Source organism: Ictalurus punctatus, chromosome 6, assembly GCF_001660625.3.
Source record: "Ictalurus punctatus breed USDA103 chromosome 6, Coco_2.0, whole genome shotgun sequence".
NCBI lineage: Eukaryota > Metazoa > Chordata > Actinopteri > Siluriformes > Ictaluridae > Ictalurus > Ictalurus punctatus.
The window spans coordinates 31,473,140-31,497,820 of NC_030421.2; the positions used below are offsets into that span (position 1 = coordinate 31,473,140).

Sequence of the window (24,681 nt, forward strand, 5' to 3'; positions counted from 1 at the left end):
GATTGAACACTTTCTCCAACTGTTTTTTTTTTTTTTTTTTTTTTGTAGATGATATACATGTACATCATGTTCCACAGCCTGTTGTAGGCTTTTACCCTGGGTGATTATATTCTACATTTATGAATGAATGTGTTGAATATTATTACACGGCAGAATAATAAACGTGAAATGAAGTTCAGTGGAGAAATGGATAGTTTGCGATCTGGCAACCCGGCAGGCATAACACGTCGTGATGTGTAGCTCTTAGTAAAGTTACCTGGCCGACGTGTGACTGCGTGCGTGCGTGCGTACGTCTGTATTACGCATTTGCTCCGGCTTGTTTAGGGTTGTGTGTGTGTTTTTTTTAACGTCATGTGAGTTTTCGTGTGTAAATGTGATGTTTCCGTTTCTTTTTGGACTTCGTGTGGACAAAATGTGTCTTAGAGAAAGAATTCAGACTAGAAGGACGCGGATGAGATGCTGCCACGCAGTCATGGCTCCACTATGGTGAAAGTTCTTTATTGTGTTTAGGCTCTCCACGTCTAATTAGACTTTAAAAACACATCTCCAACATGAAGGTCAGTAAGTATTTAAGAGGGAGCGGGAGGTTCCTCGCGTTGGTCTTCGTTGCCTCAGTACTTTGGCTCCTGTTTGACATGGCAGCTCTCAGGCTGTCTCTTACAGACGTGAATGGACAACTCATGAAAGAGACAGAGTTGGCCAAAAGACCAAACTCAAAGCCCACCAGCTTGAAGCATTACCCTTTCCAAAAGGTGAACCCGGATGTCGAGATGTCTCAACGCTCAGAAATGCTCAATAGACAAGTTGTTGAGGTTTACAGGCGAAAAAAACCTGCCAGGATTAATGGCGAAAATAAAGCAGCAGCACCTAAGTCGCTTGGTAACATTGTAACCGTGACTTTGCCCAAAGTGGTGGCCGGAAATGACCCAAAAGTGCACGCGGATACAACACGACTTGGACAGAGTGTTATTTTGGAAAAGCAAAACCCTCCAAGCAACAAAGTAGCTCCAGGAATGGGAGCAAACCTGAAGAAGCCAGTCCTGAGAAAAACCAAAGCGCCATCTGCTGGCCAGGAAGGAAACCGTATAAAACTGCAATCAAATGACACCAAAGCCCACCAAATACCACCACAGGACTTGAAAGTACCTCCAGGTGTTGTTTTGTCTATCAAATCCAACCGCACATTGAACAAGGTCGAACCGGATGCATCCAACAACGCTTCCCTGACACGATCTCCAAAACAGGAGCGCTCCGTTCAGATTGTCGATAAGATGAAATCGGTTGTAAAGGATAACAAGACTGACTTGCTGAATGTTAAAACCTTCGTGCAAGTCACAGCGAAACCACCACGAGCCCGTCTGAACATCCAAACTGGAGAGCTCCTGAACACGACGGGCGTGAGGAAGCAAGGTGGGCTTCGTAAGGTCATGAACCTGGATGTGACCCTCAAACCACGGGATGCGCGCGCGCCCGGGCAGTTCGGCTGGGCTGCAGATGTGCCTCTGGATGACCTTGACGAGAGCAGGCGCAGATGGACTGAGGGCTATTTCAACGTGTTCCTCAGCGAGCAGATTCCAGTGGACAGGGCCGTTCCAGACACACGACCTCCAGCGTGAGTAGATTTTTATTTTCGTTCCCTCCGTATATATATATATTATATATATATTTGTATACAGTCGTGTATGTTTTTTGGTGGTCAGGAGTCCTTGAGTATGATCCTTTTGTGAGTGTGATTACTTAACGTGCAGTTTTGTTGGTTTCAATGAGAACAATTCATGTTTTTGTTAACGATTCAATGCGATTTTATTTGTGTGGCATTTTTAACACTAGTCATTGTCTCAAAGCAGCTTTACAGAAATGTAGATCTCTAAAAAGCAAGCCAGAGGTGACAGTGACGAGAAGAAACTCCCTGATATGAAATAAGCAAGATAGCGTGAGCCTCACAAAAGTAACGGGATTATAAATCATTACAGTAAACCGTCCCCATATTCCACCTTACAGTGCCCTCCACTAATATTGGCACCCTTGGTAAATATGAACAAAGAAGGCTGTGAAAAATTGTCTCGATTGTTTAACCTTTTGATCTTTTGTTCAGAAAATTCACAAAAATACTCTGCTCTCATGGATATCAAACCATTTCAGACAAAACACAGGTTTATCCAAAAAAATATACATCTTTGTTAAATTTAAGTGTGCAACAATTAGTGGCACCTTTTGTACTACCTCCCTTTGCGAAGATAACAGCTCTGAGTCTTCTCCTATAACACCTGATGAGGTTGGAGAATACATGGTGAGGGATCCGAGAGCGTTCCTCCATACAGAATCTCTCCACATCCTTCACATTTCGAACCATCCTCTTCCAGTTCCTTGAGAAAATATAGACACACGTCCATTTCCAGGATGATTCATAACATTTCCAGTTGACTGGAACTTCTTCATTATTGCCCTGATGGTGGAAATGGGCATCTTCAATGCTTGTGTTATTTTCTCATATCCACGTCCCATTTTGTGAACCTCAACAACCTTTTGCCGCACATCACAGCTATATTCCTTGGTCTTACCCATTGTTATGAATGACTAAGGAAATTTGGCCTATGTGTTACCTCATATTTATACCCCTTTGAAACAGGAAGTCCTGCTCGAACAATTTCCTGTTCCTAGTCACCCAGGTGAACAAAAAAATGTAAAATATCAATGGGAATATAATTCAGATCTATTTTTCTCATATGAATTCATAGGGGTGCCATTAATTGTTGCACCTATATTTAACAAATATGTTGTTTTATAAACCTGTGTTTTGTTTGCAATTGTTTGACATCCATGACAGCAGAGTATTTTTGTGAATTATTTTTTTTTTTTAACAAAACATCAAAAGGTTCAACAATAAAGACAATTTTTCCCGACTTCTTTGCTCATATTTACCAAGGGTGCCAATATTAGTGGAGGGCACTATATCATAATGTTATGTCTTGATTGTTATTCTAAAATAGTAAAAAAAAATATTTATATATATATATATATATATATATATATATTAGATGGTAATAGATATGTCCTAACTTTTAACCGTGCATTTTTATTGCTATCCATAGTAATTAGTCATAGTATTATGTGTTGATGCTATGACGCATGCTGCCACGTATTTATACGTAATTATCTTTTTCTTTCATCCTTTTCCTGATTCAGATGCTCAGAGAATTTAGTTCACAATGATCTGCCTACGACGAGTGTGATCTTCTGCTTTGTGGACGAGGTTTGGTCCACTCTGCTGCGCTCCGTCCACAGCGTGCTGAACAGATCTCCACCTCACCTGCTCAAAGAGATTCTACTGGTAGACGACTGCAGTACGAAAGGTGTGTGGGTGGGAAAGGCTAGGGTGTGTGTGTGTCTGGGTGATAGGAATTTCTGTTTGTGCTTGCTGTGTGCTTGATAAGCGTGTGCTAACTTCCTTTCTTTTACAAACTGATTGCTCTGAGGTGTGGTATTGACCTAATGCCAGGTTAAGGTAATGCTAAGACAAAATGTGGTCAGCATTAGTGTTAGCAACTAGGGGTGTCACTGTTGAACTTACTGGAAAATGTGTGTGAATACTGGACACGTTGTGAGTGTCGTTGCGTCACAGAATGAAGCTGGCAAGCCTTAATAAGCAAATGGGAAATTCAGCTCCAGCTTTGGTGCACCAGCTCTGGACTATACCAGAGACCCTGGAGCAGGGGTGGGCAGTCTTATCTGGAAAGGGCCGGCGTGGGTGCAGGTTTTCATTCCAGCCAAGCAGAATCCACACCTGAATCTATTGAAAGCCAAGATCAACTGATTAAACAGGTGGAATCAGGTGTGCCTCCTGCGTGGTTGGAATGAAAACCTGCACCCATACCGGCCCTTTCCGGATAAGATCGCCCACCCCTGCCCTGGAGCGCCATTATGCTGCCTTAATTGAAGCAAAAGTTTTAGTTTCTGTCTCTTTGTGTTGTAGACTACCTGAAGGACAAGCTGGATGCTTACATGTCTCAGTTCCCCAAAGTCCGCATCATCCGCCTCAAAGAGAGGCAGGGGTTGATCAGGGCGAGGCTGGCCGGGGCTGCTGAGGCAAAGGGTAAACACAAACAAGCAAGAAAATGCATCTGCATAACAATACACATATGTACAGTGGATATTTAAAAAAAAAAAAAAAAGTCTACACACCCCTGTTTAAAATGGCAGGTTTTTTGTGATGTAAAAAAAAAAATGAAACCATGATGTCAGACCATGTCAGAACTTTTTCCACCCTCAACGTGAAATTTCAACGTATAAAAATTAACGCACAATTAATTAATGAAAAACAAGAAGAAACATCTTAGGGGAAAAAAATTTTTTTTTTTAAAAGTTACAATGACCCGGATGAGTAAGTGTCATTGGGGATGTGACTGTGTTGAGAAAGAATCAATCACATTCAATCGCGTGTTCAAAAGTAATTATCCTACAGCCGTCGTCAGTGAAATTATTCTGATCGACTCCGAATAAAGATCGGCTGCGTCTGTAGGATTTTCTTCACACGTCTTCTCGGTTTCATCCGACTGCCGAAGCCGTGGTCCACAAACAGCTGACAAAGCATGCATGGTATCTCACGTGTCAAAAGGTAGCGATCAGGAGAGGGGTATAAAAGAATTTCCAAAAACATTAGATGAACCACGGAGCACCGAGAAGGCCGTCATGAACGGATGGAGGAAACGTGGCAGCGCAGTGACATCACTAAGACCAGGACGTTCGTACAAAATTTACAAAAGGACCAGACAAACACTTACCAGGGAGGCTGCCGAGGCATGTGACGTGTGTGTGATAACAGTCTTTCATATTCTTCACATGTCTGGGCTATAGGGTAGCGTGGCTAGATGGAAACATCCGATCCAAACTAAATCACCCCGAAACCATGTGGCAAATGTGTTACGGTCTGATGAGACCCATTTCAAAATCACAACCACATCACCAAAAGAACACCATACCCACGGTGAAGCACGGTGGTGGCAGCATCATGCTTTAGGGCTGCTTTTCTTCAGCCTGAACTGGGGATTTTATCAAGGTGGAGGGAATCTACAAATACCAGTCGATTTTAATGCAAAACCTTCAGGTGTCTGCTAGTAAGCTGACGATGAAAAGGAATTTCACCTTTCATTACGACAATGATCCAGAGCATACGAAGAACATCAGTGTTTTTGAATGACCTAGCCAGAGCCCAGACCTGAATCCAACTAGAAATCCGTGGGGTGACCTGAAGCGGGCTGTGTACAGGAAATGCCCTCACAATCTGATAGATCTAGAATGTTTTTGAAGAAAGTGTAGGAAAATATTGCCAAGTCAAGATGTGCCATGCTGGTAGACCCTTACTTACCCAGAAAGACCGATTGGTGTAATAAAATCAAACGGTACATCGACAACGTATTAGTTTAGGCGTGTGCACACCTATACGTCTAGGTTATTGTAACTTTTTTTTTTTTCCTTACTTTTTCCCTAAAATGTTTAAGATTTTTTGTCGTTGTTCACTTCATTTCTACATGTTGTAATTTCACATTGAGGGTGGGGAAAAGTTCAGACGTGATCGATCTTGGGTTCATTATTGTACATCACGAAATCCTGCCATTTTTAACTGTATTTCTCAGTGCTTTTCTAACGTCTTTCTTACTTCCTGACTGAAAATGGAAAAACTATTGTTGTGACAGTATATTCTGTGAAATGAATAAATTCAATCAAACTGAATTTAATTGAATTTCATGAAATCCTACAAATCTCTAAACCTACAGCGACCTTTATTGGCAATTTGAGAGCTTATATTTGTCACATATACATTATAGCACAGTGAAATTCTGAGTTTGAGTTTGACGGTGCTGGGGCTTGAACATCCGACCTTCTGATCTGTAACCCCGAGCCTAACCATTGGGCCACCACTGCCACTCGAAATGTTATTAGTTAAACAGCTAACAACAATAAATCGAACGACATTCGCAAAATTATACATCATTGTACTTATTGTGTATGATAAAAATGCCTTACATATTATGATGTGATATTTTGACATATCTTTTTATCACACTATTTACAAAGACTCGTTATTTTCCCCTCACACACGCACAAATACATTGCTTAGGGCGCCAATGTTGATTTCTCTGTCACCTCCACTTCTGTACATAATGTGTACCACTTTTACAAAATGTCTGCATCTCTTACTCAGGTGATGTCCTGACGTTCCTGGACTCTCATATCGAGTGTAATGTGGGCTGGTTGGAGCCGCTGCTGGACAGAGTGTACCTAGACCGCAGAAAAGTCGCCTGTCCTGTTATTGAGGTCATCAACGATAAGGATATGAGGTAACGTACATACGCATGAGGCAAATACACAGCTCTGTCAGTGTAAGCTTATACAAGCCTGACACGGCCACTAAGTAAACAACATAGCACCTGTCCAGGAAGTGGCATTTCATGTTTAGCAAGCATGTTTATTTGCTTATTATTTACCTGTATGACAATGATGCCTTGTTTTTCCTCCTCCATCTTATTCTTCATATGCATTAAAAAGGATAGAAGTATTAGTGTGTTACAGTGTTGGAGCTGGATGTACTCCTCGTTTTCTCTGATGACTTTACTGTGCAATAAATTCAGAAAAACGGGAACGGGGGGTCGATACTGATATCACCGTCACACTTTCGCTTTCGAATTAGCGGCCGGATATTGCTTGAACGGTGGGTCCGTTATTATTCTTAATTTAAAAACAACAACAACAAAACAGTACAATAACAAGCTCGCTTATATTAAACATCAAACTTTTATTAGGAAAACGAGTAAGCACAACGTGCACCATGCTGTAATGTAAAATGACAAATTAATTACACAAAGTTTAAATTAAAAAAAAGTGAAAATCAACAAACACTGTGGAACCAAATCAATGAGAAACGAATATAAAACATTAATGTGTGCAGGGTCCCTTTTTAACATCCGGTTTAGATCCTCGTCCGGCTCATGCTGAATTGAGCAGACGCCAAAATGGTTTTTAATTGTAGCGTCCGTTCTCTAACCGAACTAAACGATTTTTATCACTATTTAAAAAAGCAAGACGACAGTGGGGGCGGTGCCGCGGGGTGGGGTGGGGGGGGTGGGTGGGGGGGGCTGAAGTAATCACAGTGTAACACCGACTACCGCAGCAAGCCTGATGCAAACAAATAACAACACTGTATCTGAAGGTTTATGTTGAACGTTTTGACTCAGCTTTTTGAGCATGGCTTGTGTTTACAGTTATGTGATGGTGGACAATTTCCAAAGAGGCATCTTCAAATGGCCTTTAGTGTTTGGTTGGAGTACACTATCAAAAGATTTGATCTGGAAGAACCACATCAAAGTCTCCGATCCCATCAGGTAACATTTATTGTATCTCACGACTTGCATTTGAACAAGAACTGCTTCGGATCAACTTATACAATGAATTCCTTTGCAGTGTATTTCACACAGACGCGTACAAGCCTGACTGATGAGTCTGGATGGCATCTAAAATAAAGGAATAAATGATCTATTTTTCTGTCACACTATTTTTCAGGTGCCCGGTGATGGCAGGGGGGTTGTTCTCTATAGATCGGAAGTATTTTTATGAGCTGGGAGCATATGATCCAGGCCTGGATGTGTGGGGAGGGGAGAATATGGAGATCTCTTTCAAGGTAAAGCAAGTGTAATCTTAAGTATTATTAATGCATCGTTTCATATTTTGTGGATTAGTGTGCAAAAAGATGTCGTTCACATGAGACGTTTACGTGTCTGTGCTTGTTGTCACGTTGTTGTTTCTATAGGAACAAACTCGTTCAGAGGGACTTGTACGGTGGACACACCGCGTAAACTAAGACTAATAATAAACAGATTAAAAAACATCATTAAAAAACATCATTTCATTTAACAAAGCATGTAATCATTGATTTGCTGAGTGGAAAAGGCTCTTCACAGGGCTGCATCATACCACCCCATCATGGCTTATTTTCCTATAACAGCATGCCCCATTGTGTTATATTCCATACACAGAGCTGGTAAATTTTGGAGTCTGTTGAGTCAGAAGGTGTTGATTCATTTCCTTTTACAGCAGCTCTGGTAGTGGTGTCATCTCCAAGGCCAATCACAAGTTTGCGTTACTGCACTCGTTCTAGTATGTTATTGTTCATATAGTAACTTGGAGGCTTGTATGGCAGACTCTTCACATAAATAGATTAAGAACTGTGTGTCATTGTTGATGTGGCAGCTCTGTGGTAGTGGGCAGTGGCAGCTGAGTGGTAGTGGGCAGTGTTACCTCAGTGGTAGTGGGCAGTGGTAGCTCAGTGGTATTGGGCAGTGGCAGCTCAGTGGTAGTGGGCAGTGGCAGCTCAGTGGTAGTGGGCAGTGGCAGCTCAGTGGTAGTGGGCAGTGGTAGCTCAGTGGTAGTGGGCAGTGGCAGCTCAGTGGTAGTGGCAGCTCAGTGGTATTGGACAGTGGCAGCTCAGTGGTAGTGGGCAGTGTTACCTCAGTGGTAGTGGGCAGTGGTAGCTCAGTGTTATTGGGCAGTGGCAGCTCAGTGGTAGTGGGCAGTGGCAGCTCAGTGGTATTGGGCAGTGGCAGCTCAGTGGTAGTGGGCAGTGGCAGCTCAGTGGTAGTGGGCAGTGGCAGCTCAGTGGTAGTAGGCAGTGGCAGCTCAGCGGTAGTGGGCAGTGGCAGCTCAGCGGTAGTGGGCAGTGGTAGCTCAACGGTAGTGGGCAGTGGTAGCTCAACGGTAGTGGGCAGTGGCAGCTCAGTGGTATTGGGCAGTGGCAGCTCAGTGGTAGTAGGCAGTGGCAGCTCAGCGGTAGTGGGCAGTGGTAGCTCAACGGTAGTGGGCAGTGGCAGCTCAGTGGTAGTGAGCAGTGGCAGCTCAGTGGTAGTGGGCACTCAGCGGTTAAGACGTTGGGCTACTGATCGGAAGGTCGTGAGTTCAAACGCCAGCGCTGCCACTATTGGGCCTTTGAGCAAGGCCCTTAACCTTCAACTGCTCAGATGTATAAATGTAAGTTGCTCTGGATAAGGGCGTCTGCCACCTGCCGTAAAATGGTGGTTTTCTGTAAGGAGACATTTATTTAGCACATCTCCAGTGTCAGCTCTTTGTCGCAGTCGCAGCTGAGATAACGCTGTTCCTTTAAGTTTTCCAACATGGAAAAGGACAGAGGTGCTGTGCTTTGCGGTTTCTCGGTAACATGACAAGCTACTTTTTTTTTTTTTTTGTCCTATTAACTTTGAGAGAGAAAATAAAAAAAGAGTCTGGTGAGGGAACGGCTGTTTGTGGCTTCTCTAACGTAAGCGAGAACAGGAACTAACCTGAGTATCAGAGATTCCACAACATTACACATTACTGTATAAATGGATAAAGCATCTGGTGTGTCTTTTATTTAGTAAATAAAAATGTAGGATGCTGCTGTCAGATGTTTTTTGCGCTTGGAGTACCTTCATATCAGCTTTTCACCAACAGAAGTATAACTTCAGAAAGTCTACACCAGCTCAGTCTGAAGAGTCAAAAGACCTAGCTTGTGTATAGAGCACAGAGAGAGACAGAGAGGGGAGAAGAGAGAGAAGCAGGACTACGGTTGGCTGAGTGTTCTCACCTCTCACCTTGATGTATTCTGTCCCGTTGACCCATTGTACTAAAACACAAGGAATAAGACAGCCCTAGGCATAAATCTGTTGTAAAGAATATGATATACAGTACATAAGTTTATCTAGATGAACATAAGTTTAGCAAATAATCATCGATCCTTCACTTTCAGTGCACACATTGATCAGTTAAAATAACACCTAATTTCCCGATTTCCATTTTTCTTTATTCAACTGAACCACATCATGACCGATTTCCTCTCTTCAGATCTGGATGTGCGGTGGTGAGATTGAGATCATCCCGTGCTCTCGCGTGGGTCATATTTTCCGTAGCGAGAACCCCTACGGCTTCCCCAAAGACCGTCAGAAGACGGTGGAGAGAAACCTGGCTCGCGTGGCCGAGGTCTGGCTGGACGAGTATAAAGAGATTTTCTACGGCCACGGTTATCTGCACCTGCTGGATAAGAACGTGATAGACATCGGGAACCTCTCAGCACAGATCCAGCTGCGTGAGAAGCTCCAGTGCAAGAGCTTTAAGTGGTACGTGGAGAACGTCTTCCCCGAGCTGGACGCTCCGCTGGCCAAAGCTGAAGGCCTTGTAAGTATACTATGTTTTAACGCTAAACACAGGAAAGAAAACATATAATCTTTTTTTTTTTCTTTTTTTTTTTTTTTTTGTCCAAAGCTGAATGATGTACAGAAATTCACAAAGTTAATTTAATTTGGTGCTTTTTTTTTTTTTTTGGATTTGGATTTTGAAAATATTACCATTTGTTCTGGGCAATATGACTATATAATATATCGATACTATGTTAAATAACGTCACGATACACATTTCTGAGATCTTGAGAACTATTTATGACATTTTAAATATTTTCACAATGACCATTACATACGAAGCAGCTGTTCACATTTTGTTTAATTAAACTTGAAAATTAAATGGTTTCATTAAAAATGCATTTCACTATTTATTTCCAAAAAAAATTTTAAATACATTTTAGTGTTAAATAAATATATATTATTAGAACTTTTTTTCCACAGTTTGTTAGCGAATATCCTGTACCATAGAAATATTGTAGAACGTATCGTAGAAAATATCGCTATGTGATATTTTTGCCATATTGCCCACCCCTAGTGCCCATGATTTCTATTGTTGGTTATTCCTGAAAATGCTGAGCAATCCTCTGTAATGTCTTCCACATGCTAATTAGGTTTTGTTTTCTCAGTCAGATGGCACGGCTATTGTTAAACGTTGACAAGGGCCGTCTGTCACCGCAGGTCTTCGAGTCTCCTCGTGTTGAGATTGAAGCCTTTTGTTTTAGAGAGTCAGGGTCAAAGCTACAAAATCACATTGTTTCGAAAGCACAGTGCACTCCATCTCTCTCTCTCTCTCTCTCTCTCTCTCTCTCTCTCTCTCTCTCTCGCTCTCCTCGTTTCACGATGAACTTTTAACCCTGTTTTCATTCTTTATTTTTATTTTTAGGTGTTTAACATTGGCACTAGGAAGTGTCTGGTGCAAGAAAAAGGCTCTTTATCTTTTGGGGTCTGTGATCTTAGCAAACAGGTAATGCAGACCTGTATTACATTATATTGTGATGTTTGTGCTTAGCTTTGTAATAAATATGTGGGCAAATTTTTTATATATATATATATAAAATATAAAATATATATATATATATATTTTTTTTTTTAACATAGTAGTTTTGATTTGTTGCCATGCCACACTGTCCACTGAAAAAGCTCCATAACTATGTAGATATGTCGATATTAATTGAAAAGGACTCCGCTGAAGTCTGACCTCTCAGTTGCAGACAATGTAATAGCTATCTTTACATTTTATTTCAATACACAGGCATTTTAGCCTAATTATATTAAACCCTCTTGCTGCTGACAGATCTTTCTCAGTGTTAAAACCCTAACATACACTTCTTATAGAAATCCCTCAGGCTATATGTGAAGCAATAAGCAGTGACTTATAATTTTCACCACACATATATATTGGAATGTTTCTTAAAAGAGTTGACATTCTACTAGACACGTGTTCTAGCATATAAGACGATATTATAAGACACTAACCGTCGTCCTTGTCCTCCGTCTTTCAGAGCCAGCATTTCAGTTACAGCTGGGTGAGAACGCTCCGCCAGAACACTACTTGCTTGTCTCCACAAGTCACAGGAAGAGGCGTGGCCTTAGAGCCATGTGACAACACTAAGCCACACCTACGCTGGCTGCACAAGTCCAATAAATTTCTGGTATGTCGTTGCTGACTTGATTCTTATCACTAATTAAAGTAATCTCTACTGAGTTTCTGTATGGGTGAGCCATCGTGAAAGTATGATGCCGAACAACCTTGACAAGATCAACAAAGTGTGTTCTTGGCAAGAGAAACGCTGATTTACGACAAGGCCTTGTTCCCCAACCTGCTGCCACAAAAGTTGGAATCACACAATTGTATAGGATGTTTTTGTGTGCTGTAGCATTACAGTTTCCCTTCACTGGAATTGAGAGGTCTAGACCTTTTCCAGCATGACGATGCCCCTCTGCACAAAACGAGTTCCATGAGTTTGCAAAGGTTGGAGTGGAAGAACTCGAGCGGCCTGCACAGAGCCCTGACCTCAACACTACTCAAAACATTTGGGATGAACTGGAACGCCGACTGCACACCGGGCCTCCTCGCCTAACGTCGGTGTCCGACCTGATATCATGAGATGGACTTGAAGACGGATGCAAATGCAGTTTGAGGTTTCAGGGGCTGGCAAACAAATCCAAAACAGAAAAAAACAAACCAATATTTGGGCAAAATCACAAACGAGACGCAGATCAAAGTCAAAACCAGTGGAAATAGAGTCCTTATATACTGTGTGGAGTTGATTGTCTTCAGGTGAATGTCCACGGGTGTTGGGAAGTGTAGTCCATGGCAGCCATATTTGTCAGCTGAGGTGTGTTCTGGGAAACCGAGTCTGTTGTCGATTCCGGTATTGACCTGACACCTCACTAATCCTCTTATCAAATCCCCACAGCCATGCTCCAAAATCTAGTGGAAAGCCTACCCAGAAGAGTGGGGGTTATTATAACAGCAAAGGGGGATGCAACGGGATGTTCAGCAAGCACATATTGGTGTCCACAAACTTTTGGCCATATAGTGTAATAATGTGTAGCAGGAGATCTAAGAAGAACTCACTGAGGATTACCTCGTGTAAGAACATGCAGGTCATTTCTATTGTCTTCATGCTCCATCATCACTCATCAGTCCACAGAGCACGCTCCCAAAAGATCATCAGGGTGTGTTTTTGCAAAATTCAGATGAGCCTTAATGTTCTTCTGGGTTAGCAGTGGTTTTCACCTCGCCACTCTTCCATGGAGCCATTTTTGCCCGGTGTCTTTCTGATAGTGGAGTCATGAACAATGACCTTTACAATGGCCTGTAGGTCTTTGATGTTGACCTTGGCTCTTTTGTGACTTCCTGGATGAGTGGTTGCTGTTCTCTTGGAGGAATTTCGGAAGGTCGGACACTTCTGTGAAGGTTCGGTACCGTGCTGAGTTTTTCCATTTGGAGATAACGGCTCTCACTGGGGTTCTTCAGAGTCCCAGAGGCTTTGAAAAAGCTTTGTAACCCTTCCCAGACTGCTGTATTTTAATCACCTTCTTCCTCAATATTTCTGGAATTTCTTTCAACTTTGGCATAGTGTGTTACACGGTAAGACCTTTTAACCAACTTCACGCTGTTGAAAAAGTTCTATTTAAGTGTTGATTTGATTGAACGGGGTTTGTAGTAATCAGGCCTGTTTGCGTCTAGTCCAGCTGAACCCCGTTATGAATGCGGTTTCATACATTTGGGGAATTGGTAACTATGGGTGCGAATACATTTTCACACAGGCCCAATTGGTTTAAAAACTGTATTTCGTGTTTACTCAGGTTGCCTTTGTTTTATCTTTAGATTCAGTTTGAATTTCTGAAACAGTTTAGTACGAGATGTACACAAAAACAGAACAAATCAGGATGGGGCAAATACTTTTTCACTGAAAAAGCACTGTATAAGGTGGGTAGAAGATATCAGGCACTGGGCCATATTTGTTTCCACACCATCGTCTAGTTCTCCTAGATGGATGCACTGGTCTTAAATGTGTTCAGATACAGATGAGAGATGGATGTTTTGGTATTGTTAAAAATTAATTAATTAAAAGTAATTATGCAACATGATGTTTACTATCCCAGGGGTTACAGTGGCTTAGTATGCTTGCCTTGCACCTCTGGGGTTGAGGGTTCGATTCCCGCCTCTGCCCTGTGTGCATGGAGCTTACATTTTTCTCCCCTTGGTTTAGGGGTTTCCTCCCGGCACTATAGTTTCCTCCCCCAATCCAAAGACGTGTTGTGGGCTGATTGGCGTCTCTCGGTTGTCCGTAGTGTGTGAATGGGTGTGTGTGCGATTGTGCCCTGCGATGGGCTGGCAACCCAGCCAGGGTGTCCCCAAGTCCCTTGGGATAGGCTCTAGGCTCTCCGCAACCCTGTGTAGGGTACGTGGTACAGAATATAGATGGTTGGATGGATATTTACTCACAGTTAGCGACATAATATTCCTTTAAACTGAAGATATTGTCGTACTCAGTAATACAATTATTTAACTCTTAATTAACATATACTAGCGAATTCTGACACAGAATATCTACAAAGGTTTCAGAGTGTCCTGTGTGTGTGTGTGTGTGTGTGTGTGTGTGTGTGTGTGTGTTTTAGCCAGAGCATCTGATTGCTGATACACATCCTCAACGCACGTGTCTGGAGGCAGGATCTGAAGGAAACACCATCTACCTAAAGGCATGTGACGTATCCAGTTCTTATCAGAAATGGCATTTCACACACTACTATGCACAGTGAGCCCCGGAGACGCAACCAGTTTTTTGTTGTTGTTGTTGTTTGTTTTTTGTTTTTCCATCTCACTTTGTCAGGATGAAGACATTGTTACATAGTGTGTAAGTGAAGTATTGACAGATGCATGCTGAGATGACGTGTAATTTTGGTTAAAATGTCTGTTTTAAGGGTCTGTGTGGTAGGCTTTTTTTTGTTTTTTTGCCCTGGATGATTTTGAGAGCAGCTGCACTACAAGATCATGTTTTGGGGGACTATTGAGAACTTAATGGACTTCTTGTTCTGCTTGGTTGAAACAAGCAAAAAGTATTTGAAGTGCCTGGTTAAAATAAATAAATGAATGAATGAAATAAAAAAAAGGTATAGAAACCTTTCTAGTACATGTTACACATCCAGTGGTACTTGGGTCACATAACAGTTGAGTGTGGTACGTTGTCAGTGATGGCACAAACTTGGAATGTTACACAAAACATGCTTTTAATAATAATTGTATTGTTTACATCAATTAAAAATAAGCAGTGTGTTATGCTGTACACATTCCCTGTTGACACTAGAGGGAGCTGTTTACAATGTTTTTGAATCTTTTTTTTTTTTTTTTTGGTCTGCTCGACTATTTTTTTTCCTGGTGATTCTGGATGTTAAGACCAAATCAGACTGCCTTTATTAAAAAATTAAACCCTGTCTTTATTGAGTTGCAGTGTTTGTATGATTAATGAAAGGACTTGATATCAGGCACACCAATATTACACTTTCATAACACGTTCACCCGACTGTTACAGCGGTGTAGGAAATTTTCACAATAGTGTCATTTTAAAAACGCTCAACACTCTGAGCAGATCAGTTCACGGTGCTCATCTGCTCAGAAGGCTTATGGAGATGTCCTTATCTCATGAACTCCAAACTATCTATAGACTGTCATTAAGTATCTTAACCTGATTCTCTACAGCATGCCGGTGGATGTGTACCTATCTTCCAGCAACGTCATAAAATGCATCAAGAGAGCTGCTCTCGTGATATGACGAGACGAGAGGATGGTCTATAGATTATCTACAGTAGACATGAAACGTGTACACATCCCTGTTAAAATTGCAGGTTTTTGTGGTGTCAAGATGAAATCGCGATAAATCATGTCAGATCTTTTTCCACCTTCCATGTGACATAGCAACCGACAAAATTCAAGTGGAAAAACAAATACAAACACTGTAGGGGAAAAAAGAAGTGTTAGTTAGAACTAACTAGTACTAATACTTTGTTAAAGCATCTTTAGCCTCCAATACAGTACTTGATTTGGCATTTTTTTTTTAATTTTATTTTATTCTTTCTTGCAAAAATGCTCCAGATCTATCAAATTACATGGGGATCTTCTGTGCTCAGCCCTCTTCAAGTCATTCCTCAGGTTTTGGATGGGATTTAGATCTGGGTTCTGACTGCGCTATTCCAAAACTTTGATCTTTTTCTTCTGAAGTCTGCCGAAGTCTGATCTTTTTCTTCTGAAGTCTGACGATTTGTGCTTTGGGTCATTATTTGCTGGAAGGTGACTTTGTTTCTTCATCTTCAGCTTGTCTAACAGAGACCTGCAGGTTTTTTTGTGCCAAAATAGATTGATATTTGGAGCTATCCATTTATTTAGTATTTGAACTTGAAAAGAAGCAGTCTCATAGCATGATGCTTACACCACCATGCTTCAGCATGGGTATGGTGTTGTACGGGTGATCAACGGTCTTATCGCACCAAACATATCTTTTAGAATCGTGCCCAAAAAGTTCTACCTTGTTCTCATCAGACCGTAACATGTTTGGCCACATGATTGGGGTGATATAGTTGGATGTGGGTTGTTTTTTGTGAGAATGGGCTTCCATCTAGCCACCCTACACCATAGCCCAGACATGAACGAATAGGAGATTGTTGTCACATGCAGGGAGTGAGCAGTACTTCCAAGATGTTCGTGCAGCTCCTTCAATGTTACTGTAGGTCTCAACAGCTTCCCTGATTTTCAAGTTTTCATCTTGTCCTTTTCTTCTCTCCTCTCATCCCTTTTGTTCGTCTCACCTTGCTATCGATTGATGCCTCATCTGTTTGCACCCAGTGTTCCAACGATAGGCTCCAGATGTACCGTGACCCTGGCCAGGATAAAGCAGCTAAAAAGGATGGATGAATGAGTCCTGTCTATTACCATGAATATGCAAGTACAAAGAAATTGTATTATTATTATTATTATTATTATTATTATTACTATTATACAAAGCACATATTCATGCAATCCTGTTTTACATTCATCAGTTGTTAAGCAATATGAAAACTCTAATAGAAGTTGTTTTTTTTTTTTAATCTCTTCCTCATTAAAGATCACGTGGTTACAGTAGTTCTTAACAGGAAACACTTTAATCTTTTCTATGTAATTCAGGAAAGTACCTTCTTACTGTACAACCCAGAAGCTCAAATCTGAAGAAAATAACAAAATCTCTCTCTCTCTCTCTCTCTCTCATTTAATTTGCCAAAAGCACAATGAAGAGAAGCTGTTAAACCGATTAGAGCACTATCGCTAAAGCTAATTTATTTTTTTTTTTTTCATACAGAGAATATACTCACCAGCCTGACCTCCAACAGTGTACCACAATTTACAGGCACAGAAAGGCTTAGTTACAGTTTTCTAGAGTTCTTTTGTAGAAGTTCTGTAGAGTTGTGTGACAATGTGTTACAGAACACATTGATAAGATGAAGATACACTTGACTGGATCGAGAAATAAGCACTCCTGACCCTTTAGCATGGTTCCAGGTCTCTTCTGGTGTATAAAAAAAAAGAAAGAAGCGTCCTAAATCTTCTTAAACTATATTAAACTTTTTTTTTTTTTTTTTGTGGTTAAATCTTTCTGAGGAATTATTTTTGAGAGGTCGGACTCATCGCAGGGTGAGAATGCCACCGTCGAGCTGAAAATCTCACCAGAAAATCTGAGTTAATCGGATTATGCCGCAGCGCTGCTGGTTTCTCGAATCTGATTGGTCAGATGGTTTTGATTCATTTTTTTTCCAGGAGCAGCTCTGACAGTAATTGCTGCTGCGCAGGTTTATATTAATGCGCTCATTCTAATACATTATTGTTTCACAGGGACTTATATGCAGAGATTACATCATGTAAACAGATGTTTATTTATTTATTTATTTATTTATTAATTTTAAAGGGTGTAATCGTTGATTCGGTGACGTTTTCTGTAAGGAGATGTTTATTTCGTATATTTGGAAGGAGTCTCCAGTGCCAGCACTTTATAACAGTTAGCAGTACATTTTTAATTTGCCGTCGGTTTTTTTTTTTTTAGTTTTCCAACACGAGATAGTCTTCAGGGTGGAGAGCTTTGTCTAGATAACACGAGAAGCTGTAATTTTTTTCCGTGTCATATTTATTAGATTTTTTTTTGACTAGCTTTTCTCACAGATGTTCTGCAACATTAAATGTCACAATGAATTGATTTAAAAAAAAAAGTATGTTATTTTATTAATCTAATAATAATAATTAGCAAATTGTTGAGGTATAGGATGAATAAATCACTTTGAGTCGTGCTGTTATAGGAAAATAACCAACTTCAGGGTGGTAACAGGGGTAAATCTGCTTTGCGTCAGACCACATCACACCACCCCGTTGTTGATTTATTTTCTAAAACAGTATAACAGTGACAGACAGGTGTTAATGTCATACACTATAAGAGGAAATGCTCCAGAAATGCTGGCCAGTATACAGTATACAGAAATGCCGTTCAGTAAACACCAGTTTAACACACTCTAGATAGGAAAACATGGAGAGGAATGACGTTGTTGCGAGTGCAAATCTGAATCATCGCAGAACGATCGCCGGCTCAAAGCCTGCATTGCTTTCTTCTAGAGTAATATTTATTATTTTAAATAACTACACAACTACAGATTACGTATCCACACTTCCCAGGACAGTATTCATACACACCAGCTTAGAAACACTGTACTTGTACTTGTGAAGGTTCTTGACCTCCATTTTGACTTGTGAGCTGGTGACTTCACACTTACAGTCCCCTCCAAAACTATTGGAATGGCAAGGCCAATTCATTTGTTTGTACTGTACACCAAAGACATTTGGGTTTGAGCTCAAAAGATGGATTTGAGACAAGAGTTTAGGATTTTATTATCTGGTGTTTACATCTAGATGTGTTAAACAACATAAAACATAGAACCTTTTGTACTGTATCAGACCACCCAGTTTTTAGATGAGCGAGCGTATAGGTAAGACTTGACGTAAATTCAAGTAAATGATACTTAACATTTGCTTGTATATCTCTTGCCTGCGGTAACTACATCAAAGCCTGTGACTCACTGACATCACCAAATTGTTGTTCAGTCTCCTCTGCTCAACCGGGTTAAGGTCTGGTGAGTGATTGGCACGGCCAGTCTAAAACCTTCCACTCCCCCCCCCCCCTGATGAAGTCCTATTGAGTCGGCAGTGTGTTTTGGATCACTAGTGTCTTGCTCATGATGAAGTTCCTCCCGATTAATTTGGATGCAGTTCTCTGTAAATTGGCAGACAAAATGTTCCTGTGAGCATTATTATTGTTTAAACAGTCAATCTAACAGGACACACCTGGGTAACAAGAAACACCTGTCAGTCACATGTTCCAATATTTTTGCTTACCTACAGATTGGGTGGTCTGATACAAAATGTTCTATACCGTTTAACACATCTCTGTATGAACACCAGGAAGTAAAAGCTGAAAATCGGAACTCTCTTCTCGTATTCATCTTTTGATTTCAAACCCAGATCAGTCTTCATTTTACAGCAAAAACAAATGAATTAGCCTCGTCGTGCCAATAATTCCAGAGGGCTCTGTAATTCTGACTTTGGGGCACATGACTTCTTAATGCACTCTGAAATGCCTAGATTTATAGATTATTGATTGCTTGAATTAAAGCTGACAATCTGCACTTCACCTAATCAGTGTTTTATTTCCAAAGAGATTAACTACAGCACCAAAGCACCAAATATCAACTTTCACACCGTTTTCTGTTCTACTTTGTTATTACGATTTGACAAAATATATGCCCATATATGCCCAGTCCATACGGATTGTTAGCATGAATTTAGAAATATGCAGTGTCTCGATAAACATAAAGTTGACCTCTTGTGTTCGAGCTTGGATTTATTGCACACTGCAGTAATACCATGAGAGAAATTCCAATGATGGGGATTTTTTTTCCCAGTAGGATTGTGCTTTCATCCTCTTTAGTTACCAAGTACTGGAGAGTTTAATTACCTAAGAATGTTATTTTCTCACATGTTTCAGCTCAGGAGCAATGTTTCTGTTAGCTGACTGTGTATCTATGTTCTCAGTGTAAGGCTTCATATTGTTAACTGAGTTATTAAGAAGCATTCGTTTGAAAGCACCCAAAAGTCTTGTGCTATCATATATAGTTGTACTATATATCTATGTAAGTAAATGTGTGTGTGTGTGTGTTATGTTCAAGGTTTTCACAGCTGCATCATAGACTCGAACATCTCGATCCTCTTCCTCGTTTGGCCTCTCTGAATTCTCCGATATGACACCGTTCCGTACTTTGCATGCATCAGGTGATCGAACGGCTTGTCGTGGGATTCGCATGCAATGTCTAGCCAGTGTTCCTGCTCCACTTCCTCCAGACTCACGCTGCCGGCTCCTGGGAGTCCCGTCACTCCGGCCTCATCAGGCAAAAAGCTACTGCTCTCATCTGTGTATGTGTCAGCTAGAAAAAATCAGACAGATTAAATACAGAGCTTTAGGTCTTTTATAGGAGCTGTTTATTATTATCAGAGTCATCAGCTCTTTTGTGAGGCAAGTCGACAAGCCTTGTAATCGAGAAGCCTTCTCGTCTCGTTTCCCGACAGGTGACCATGCGTTTGTGTTGTGAGTTGCCTTTTTAAATCGAATCTCAGTTGCGTCTGGGATCGAGCTCATCTCTGGGCCCGAAAAATGTAAGCGGACGATCGAATTATATAGAAACGAGGTAAATTTATTACATGAAAGTGTTGCAAATCACGTTTTTTTGTTTGTTTGTTTGTTTGTTTTTTTGAAGGATCTTTGAAACGATGGGATTATTCCAGCTCTGGACACACTTTTAAATGTTACAAATTGCACCTTTAATATATTGCACACACACACACACACACACACACAAAAAAAAAAAAAAAAAATGTAAACTACTAATCGTCAATCAAGGTTTCTGATATATGATTTATTCCCTTACAGATAGGCATAACTATAAACTACTGTAGAATAGTTTAATCCTGCATCTACAGTATATTTTAGATTCATTTTTATACATTCATAAAAGTGGCCTACGATTGAGAAAAGATACAATCCCGCATGGCACAAGCGCAACTCTTGAAGTGACAGTTATAGATTTGCATGCATTATTTTTTTTTATTTTTTTAGATAACCCTAATAAAGACTCTTATCTGTGTATATGAAAATTGGTGAGGATGATTTGCACTTCAGAAAACAGCTTAATCCCACGTCTTACTCTTGCTTCAGTGGATAATCTCACCTTGGATCCTGTAGATTTATAGCTTAAACCTGCTGCTGTCATCATGAAGACTGACTTGTGCTCATTCCAGGACTCAAGGTGCTCATATTGAACATGCAATCAACATACTTTGTAAATGTAATGAGTAATGATTAATGATTCCGCTATCCGGCGTCACCCGAAAGACGACGGATTCCTGTTTGAGTCTTAAGGTTCCTCTCAAGGTTTCTTCGTCATGTTGGCTCAGGGAGTTTTGTGATTAGGATTTGGCTTCGTTTGCTTATATAACCTTCTGCCAATATTGTGCTAACAACTATTTATGGTCAGTTATATCTAATGATAGTCCATACTCTCGCCTGCATCAACATCCATTTTCCTACCTCTTTCTTTCATCTGTGCAGCTTCAGCTGGAGTAGATGCTCTGGGTGGAACCACTGGAGGCATTGAAAGCTCTTCGGTGTGGGTTATTCTGTCGTTGGCCGCTGTCTCGCCGTGCACATCAGTGTCTGTAGATGACGCATTATTCACTTTGTTTTCCATTTCTTTCAGCATGGAAACGCTGTCGTGCTCAGAGCTTGCTTGAATTAGCCCAATATTGTGACATGAAGACTGAGCTTCTGAATTGTGAATCTGAAGAGCAGAATGAAGTTTTTCCGGCCAGATCGGTTCTCCTGAACGTGGAGCCCAAATGGAGTCGAGGATTTGCTGTGGAACATCCTCTTCCTTGCTGTAAAATACAGAATCGTCCCCTTCAGTCGTAAGCAGAGGCGGCTGATGCACCGTGTCCTCCTGAGCTCCTCCACTGATGACCACGTCTTTCTCTGGAGCGGTGTTGCTCGGAATATCAAGCGCACTCGTAATATCGGCCATTTCAGACACGCTTTTTGTTTCCATATTTTTCCTTTCTCTCTCTTTAGCACATCAGAAGTCTGGTCAAAATGCTGTCCGTCATGTCTGTTTCCCTCCGTCACACTTACATCCTTCACACTTGCATTCTAATGACCAGTCTGTGACAGGCAGGGCTTTTGTACTCATGTGTGATGTATTTCTTTAACCACTAGAGAACAGGGGATTTGTATCGACCCAAATGAATGGCCTTTTGTCTGCTGTTCCATTACAAACAAACCGTTTGTCCTCGTGTTTTAATCCTGCCCGAGGTATTTTAAGGCCTGATTAACATTCTCAGTCATGGAGGATTTGTGCCTGATTTTTTTTCTGTACCCCTGCTACGGCTAGCAATTTTATTACATGTAATTATACACAGGACTGGAGCATGAGGTAAAACAGTAACACACTGGGGCTGTAAGTAGCCATAATTATACACAATGGAACCGACCGCTTTTTTTAGGATTAATTATTCAGGTTAATTACAAACGATGCACTGATCTAGCACCATGCGTTAATATCACGGCTGACACTGGGCTTAAACATTGACTCGGCATTGGACCGAATCTCATCCACTGATCGTATTTTATTCTGTGAATCAGTGGGGAAAATACTCCTCATCGGAGTAGGTACTCCTCGTCGGGACGTTAGTATGTGTCGTCATTTTATTAAACCATTAAGTCATTTTGAAGCCCTGCTGTAAATGAGTTTCTCTGATGATCCCATTTGTAAATCACACGACCCCAACCCGGGGTCATGACCCCTAGATTGGCGACCACTACTGTGGGCTTGCATAAGTATTCACCTCCTCAAACTTTTGCAGATTGGAACTGAATATTACAACCTGGAACTGAAATTGACTTATTTCTGGTTATGCCAATGAATCTTCACAAAATAACACATAATATTGGATATTAAAATGTGTGTGTACATTCCATATAAACTCCACATGGAAGCATGGTGGTGGTTGCACTATAGTAACAGCTTCTCTGACTAATGCAATCCTTAATTAGTCCCTGACTTTTGGTAGATGATGACTGTGACATTTATTTATTTTTATTTATTTTTTTCATTTTTAAATAATCAAACTGATTGATATTTTTCCAGAACTTTATCCCAGTTTTTTTTTTTTTTTTTTTTTTTTTTTTTTTTTTTTTTTAAATTATTCCGAATGATAGCTGCTTGGTGTTTATGATGCTGTTTGTTTAGGTGTGCATTCTAAGAAAATCTTGGGCCTTCAAGGAACAGGTGTATTTATGGTCTCTTTGATTTTGTGGCTACACCTGCATCAAAGAGTGAAACATAGAATATGCTGTTCCATTGGCCCACTGTATGTGGGCTGCTGCAAATGCATGTGATGTCGACTGGCACGACAGATCTTTGACACTCAAAGCTCTGATAATGTTAATGTTATCAAACATGGAAATACAGGATTGGGCCTTCTCTATTATTTATTCTGCTTGTAATGTGAAAAACTAGTAAATATTTCAGATTGTATTTTTATGTCATTGCAATTTAAATGAATTACAATTAATTCAGGCACTAAGAGAATGGAAACTTATCCCAATTAACCCTAAGCCTGTGCTACAGAATTAGCTGAAAACAATGATGTTTTGGTTCGTTTGTGTGTTGTAGATTTTGCGCCAACGTGTATGCGAAGAATTTGGTGTTTGTTTAATGAAGAAAGAAACGTACAATAAAACATTTTGCGTCATATTATATTTCAGTTTTCTTCTTTTTGAGATATTAAGCCTTTGTGATTAAAAAAATATATATATAGCGCATTTGTTTGTTTTTTTTGTTTTGGTTTTTTTTTTTTTTGGCAGAACTCGGTGGACGAGGAGCATTTACATCTTTGACCCGTTAAACCATATCTGTGTTTCACTATCTGAAGCATGAAATAGTTTGGTATGTTATGACGGGTAATATACACATAGACTGTGAGGAGATAGAAGTATGTAGTTCCTGCTGCTTTCAGATCGTCCTGCAACTCCTCTCATGTTACTGCTGGCTTCTTCATTAGTCTGAAAGCGGGTGGTGAAATCTTACGTGGCTCCATTTGTCCTGCGACAAATAGTTGTGGTTCCATGAACTTTCCACCTGCATATTACCAAACCAGTTGTACTGTTGACAGGGACGTTTAAGGTCTTTGTTATGGCTCTGTAGTATTTTACACTCGGGTGTTGCTTAATAATGTTGTCCCTGAAAACTTTAGGAAGCTCTTTCACCTTCACTACTTGCATGAAATCTTTCCGACCAATGGCAATGTTTTTTTTTTTTCTTTTCATAATGACACCTATAATTTGCATGAGAACATATATGAGCGCATTATTTGCATTTAGAACTTGGTTTACATCAGACACTTTTTAAAGTGTTTTTTTTTTATTATTCAATTATGGTTATGAATGCATACTTTTTTCTTTTTTTCTTCAGATTTATTAGTACAACGTCAAAAGAAATGATGAGTGTATATTTAAAGGTGATATATGCATTGGGAGTATATTTACCCTCACTCTAGCTGCTATTACTACAGCCTAAGATCCAAAGCCTGTCCTGTTGCATTGGGCTTTAGAGCCACTCAGTCGCAGAAAAATCTGCACATCGGCTTAGGTAGAGATGAGTCAACTGAAACTGCTGATGGACTGTCAGACAACCTCATGGTGAATGATAGTCCCTCGTTACAGCCATTGTGGCTTTTATTACCTATTGATGGTAATATTGTATGTGCTGTCTGAAACACGGCCCTTTCTCAAATATTCACTGCTCTTTTGCATGAGGGTGCTGACACAGAAGCTGCAGGCTTCAACCAGAGAAAACC

At 40.5% G+C, this 24,681-nt stretch overlaps 2 protein-coding genes and 1 long non-coding RNA gene across 3 annotated transcripts; 2 read left to right on the forward strand and 1 right to left on the reverse strand.

Moving 5' to 3' along the window:
* The first annotated feature begins 231 nt into the window (after window positions 1-231).
* On the forward strand, window positions 232-15,143 carry LOC108266671 (polypeptide N-acetylgalactosaminyltransferase 5). The gene is made up of 10 exons (XM_017470306.3): window positions 232-1,612; window positions 3,187-3,353; window positions 3,974-4,093; window positions 6,203-6,338; window positions 7,260-7,379; window positions 7,558-7,675; window positions 9,868-10,197; window positions 11,083-11,163; window positions 11,702-11,851; window positions 14,331-15,143. The coding sequence occupies exons 1-10, from the start codon at window positions 552-554 to the stop codon at window positions 14,469-14,471; spliced, it is 2,424 nt and encodes an 807-aa protein (XP_017325795.1). The 5' UTR covers window positions 232-551; the 3' UTR covers window positions 14,472-15,143.
* A 45-nt stretch (window positions 15,144-15,188) lies between these two features.
* Window positions 15,189-21,872, reverse strand: LOC108266672 (uncharacterized). Its single transcript, XM_017470307.3, has 2 exons — window positions 21,359-21,872; window positions 15,189-20,198 (listed from the first exon to the last, which is right to left on the reverse strand). Exons 1-2 carry the CDS (start codon window positions 21,870-21,872, stop codon window positions 19,948-19,950), a joined length of 765 nt encoding a protein of 254 aa, XP_017325796.1. The 3' UTR covers window positions 15,189-19,947.
* Window positions 20,056-23,642, forward strand: LOC128632885 (uncharacterized). Its single transcript, XR_008396503.1, has 2 exons — window positions 20,056-20,187; window positions 21,528-23,642. It is a non-coding gene; the product is annotated as an uncharacterized LOC128632885 (long non-coding RNA).
* The last annotated feature ends 1,039 nt before the right edge of the window (window positions 23,643-24,681 follow it).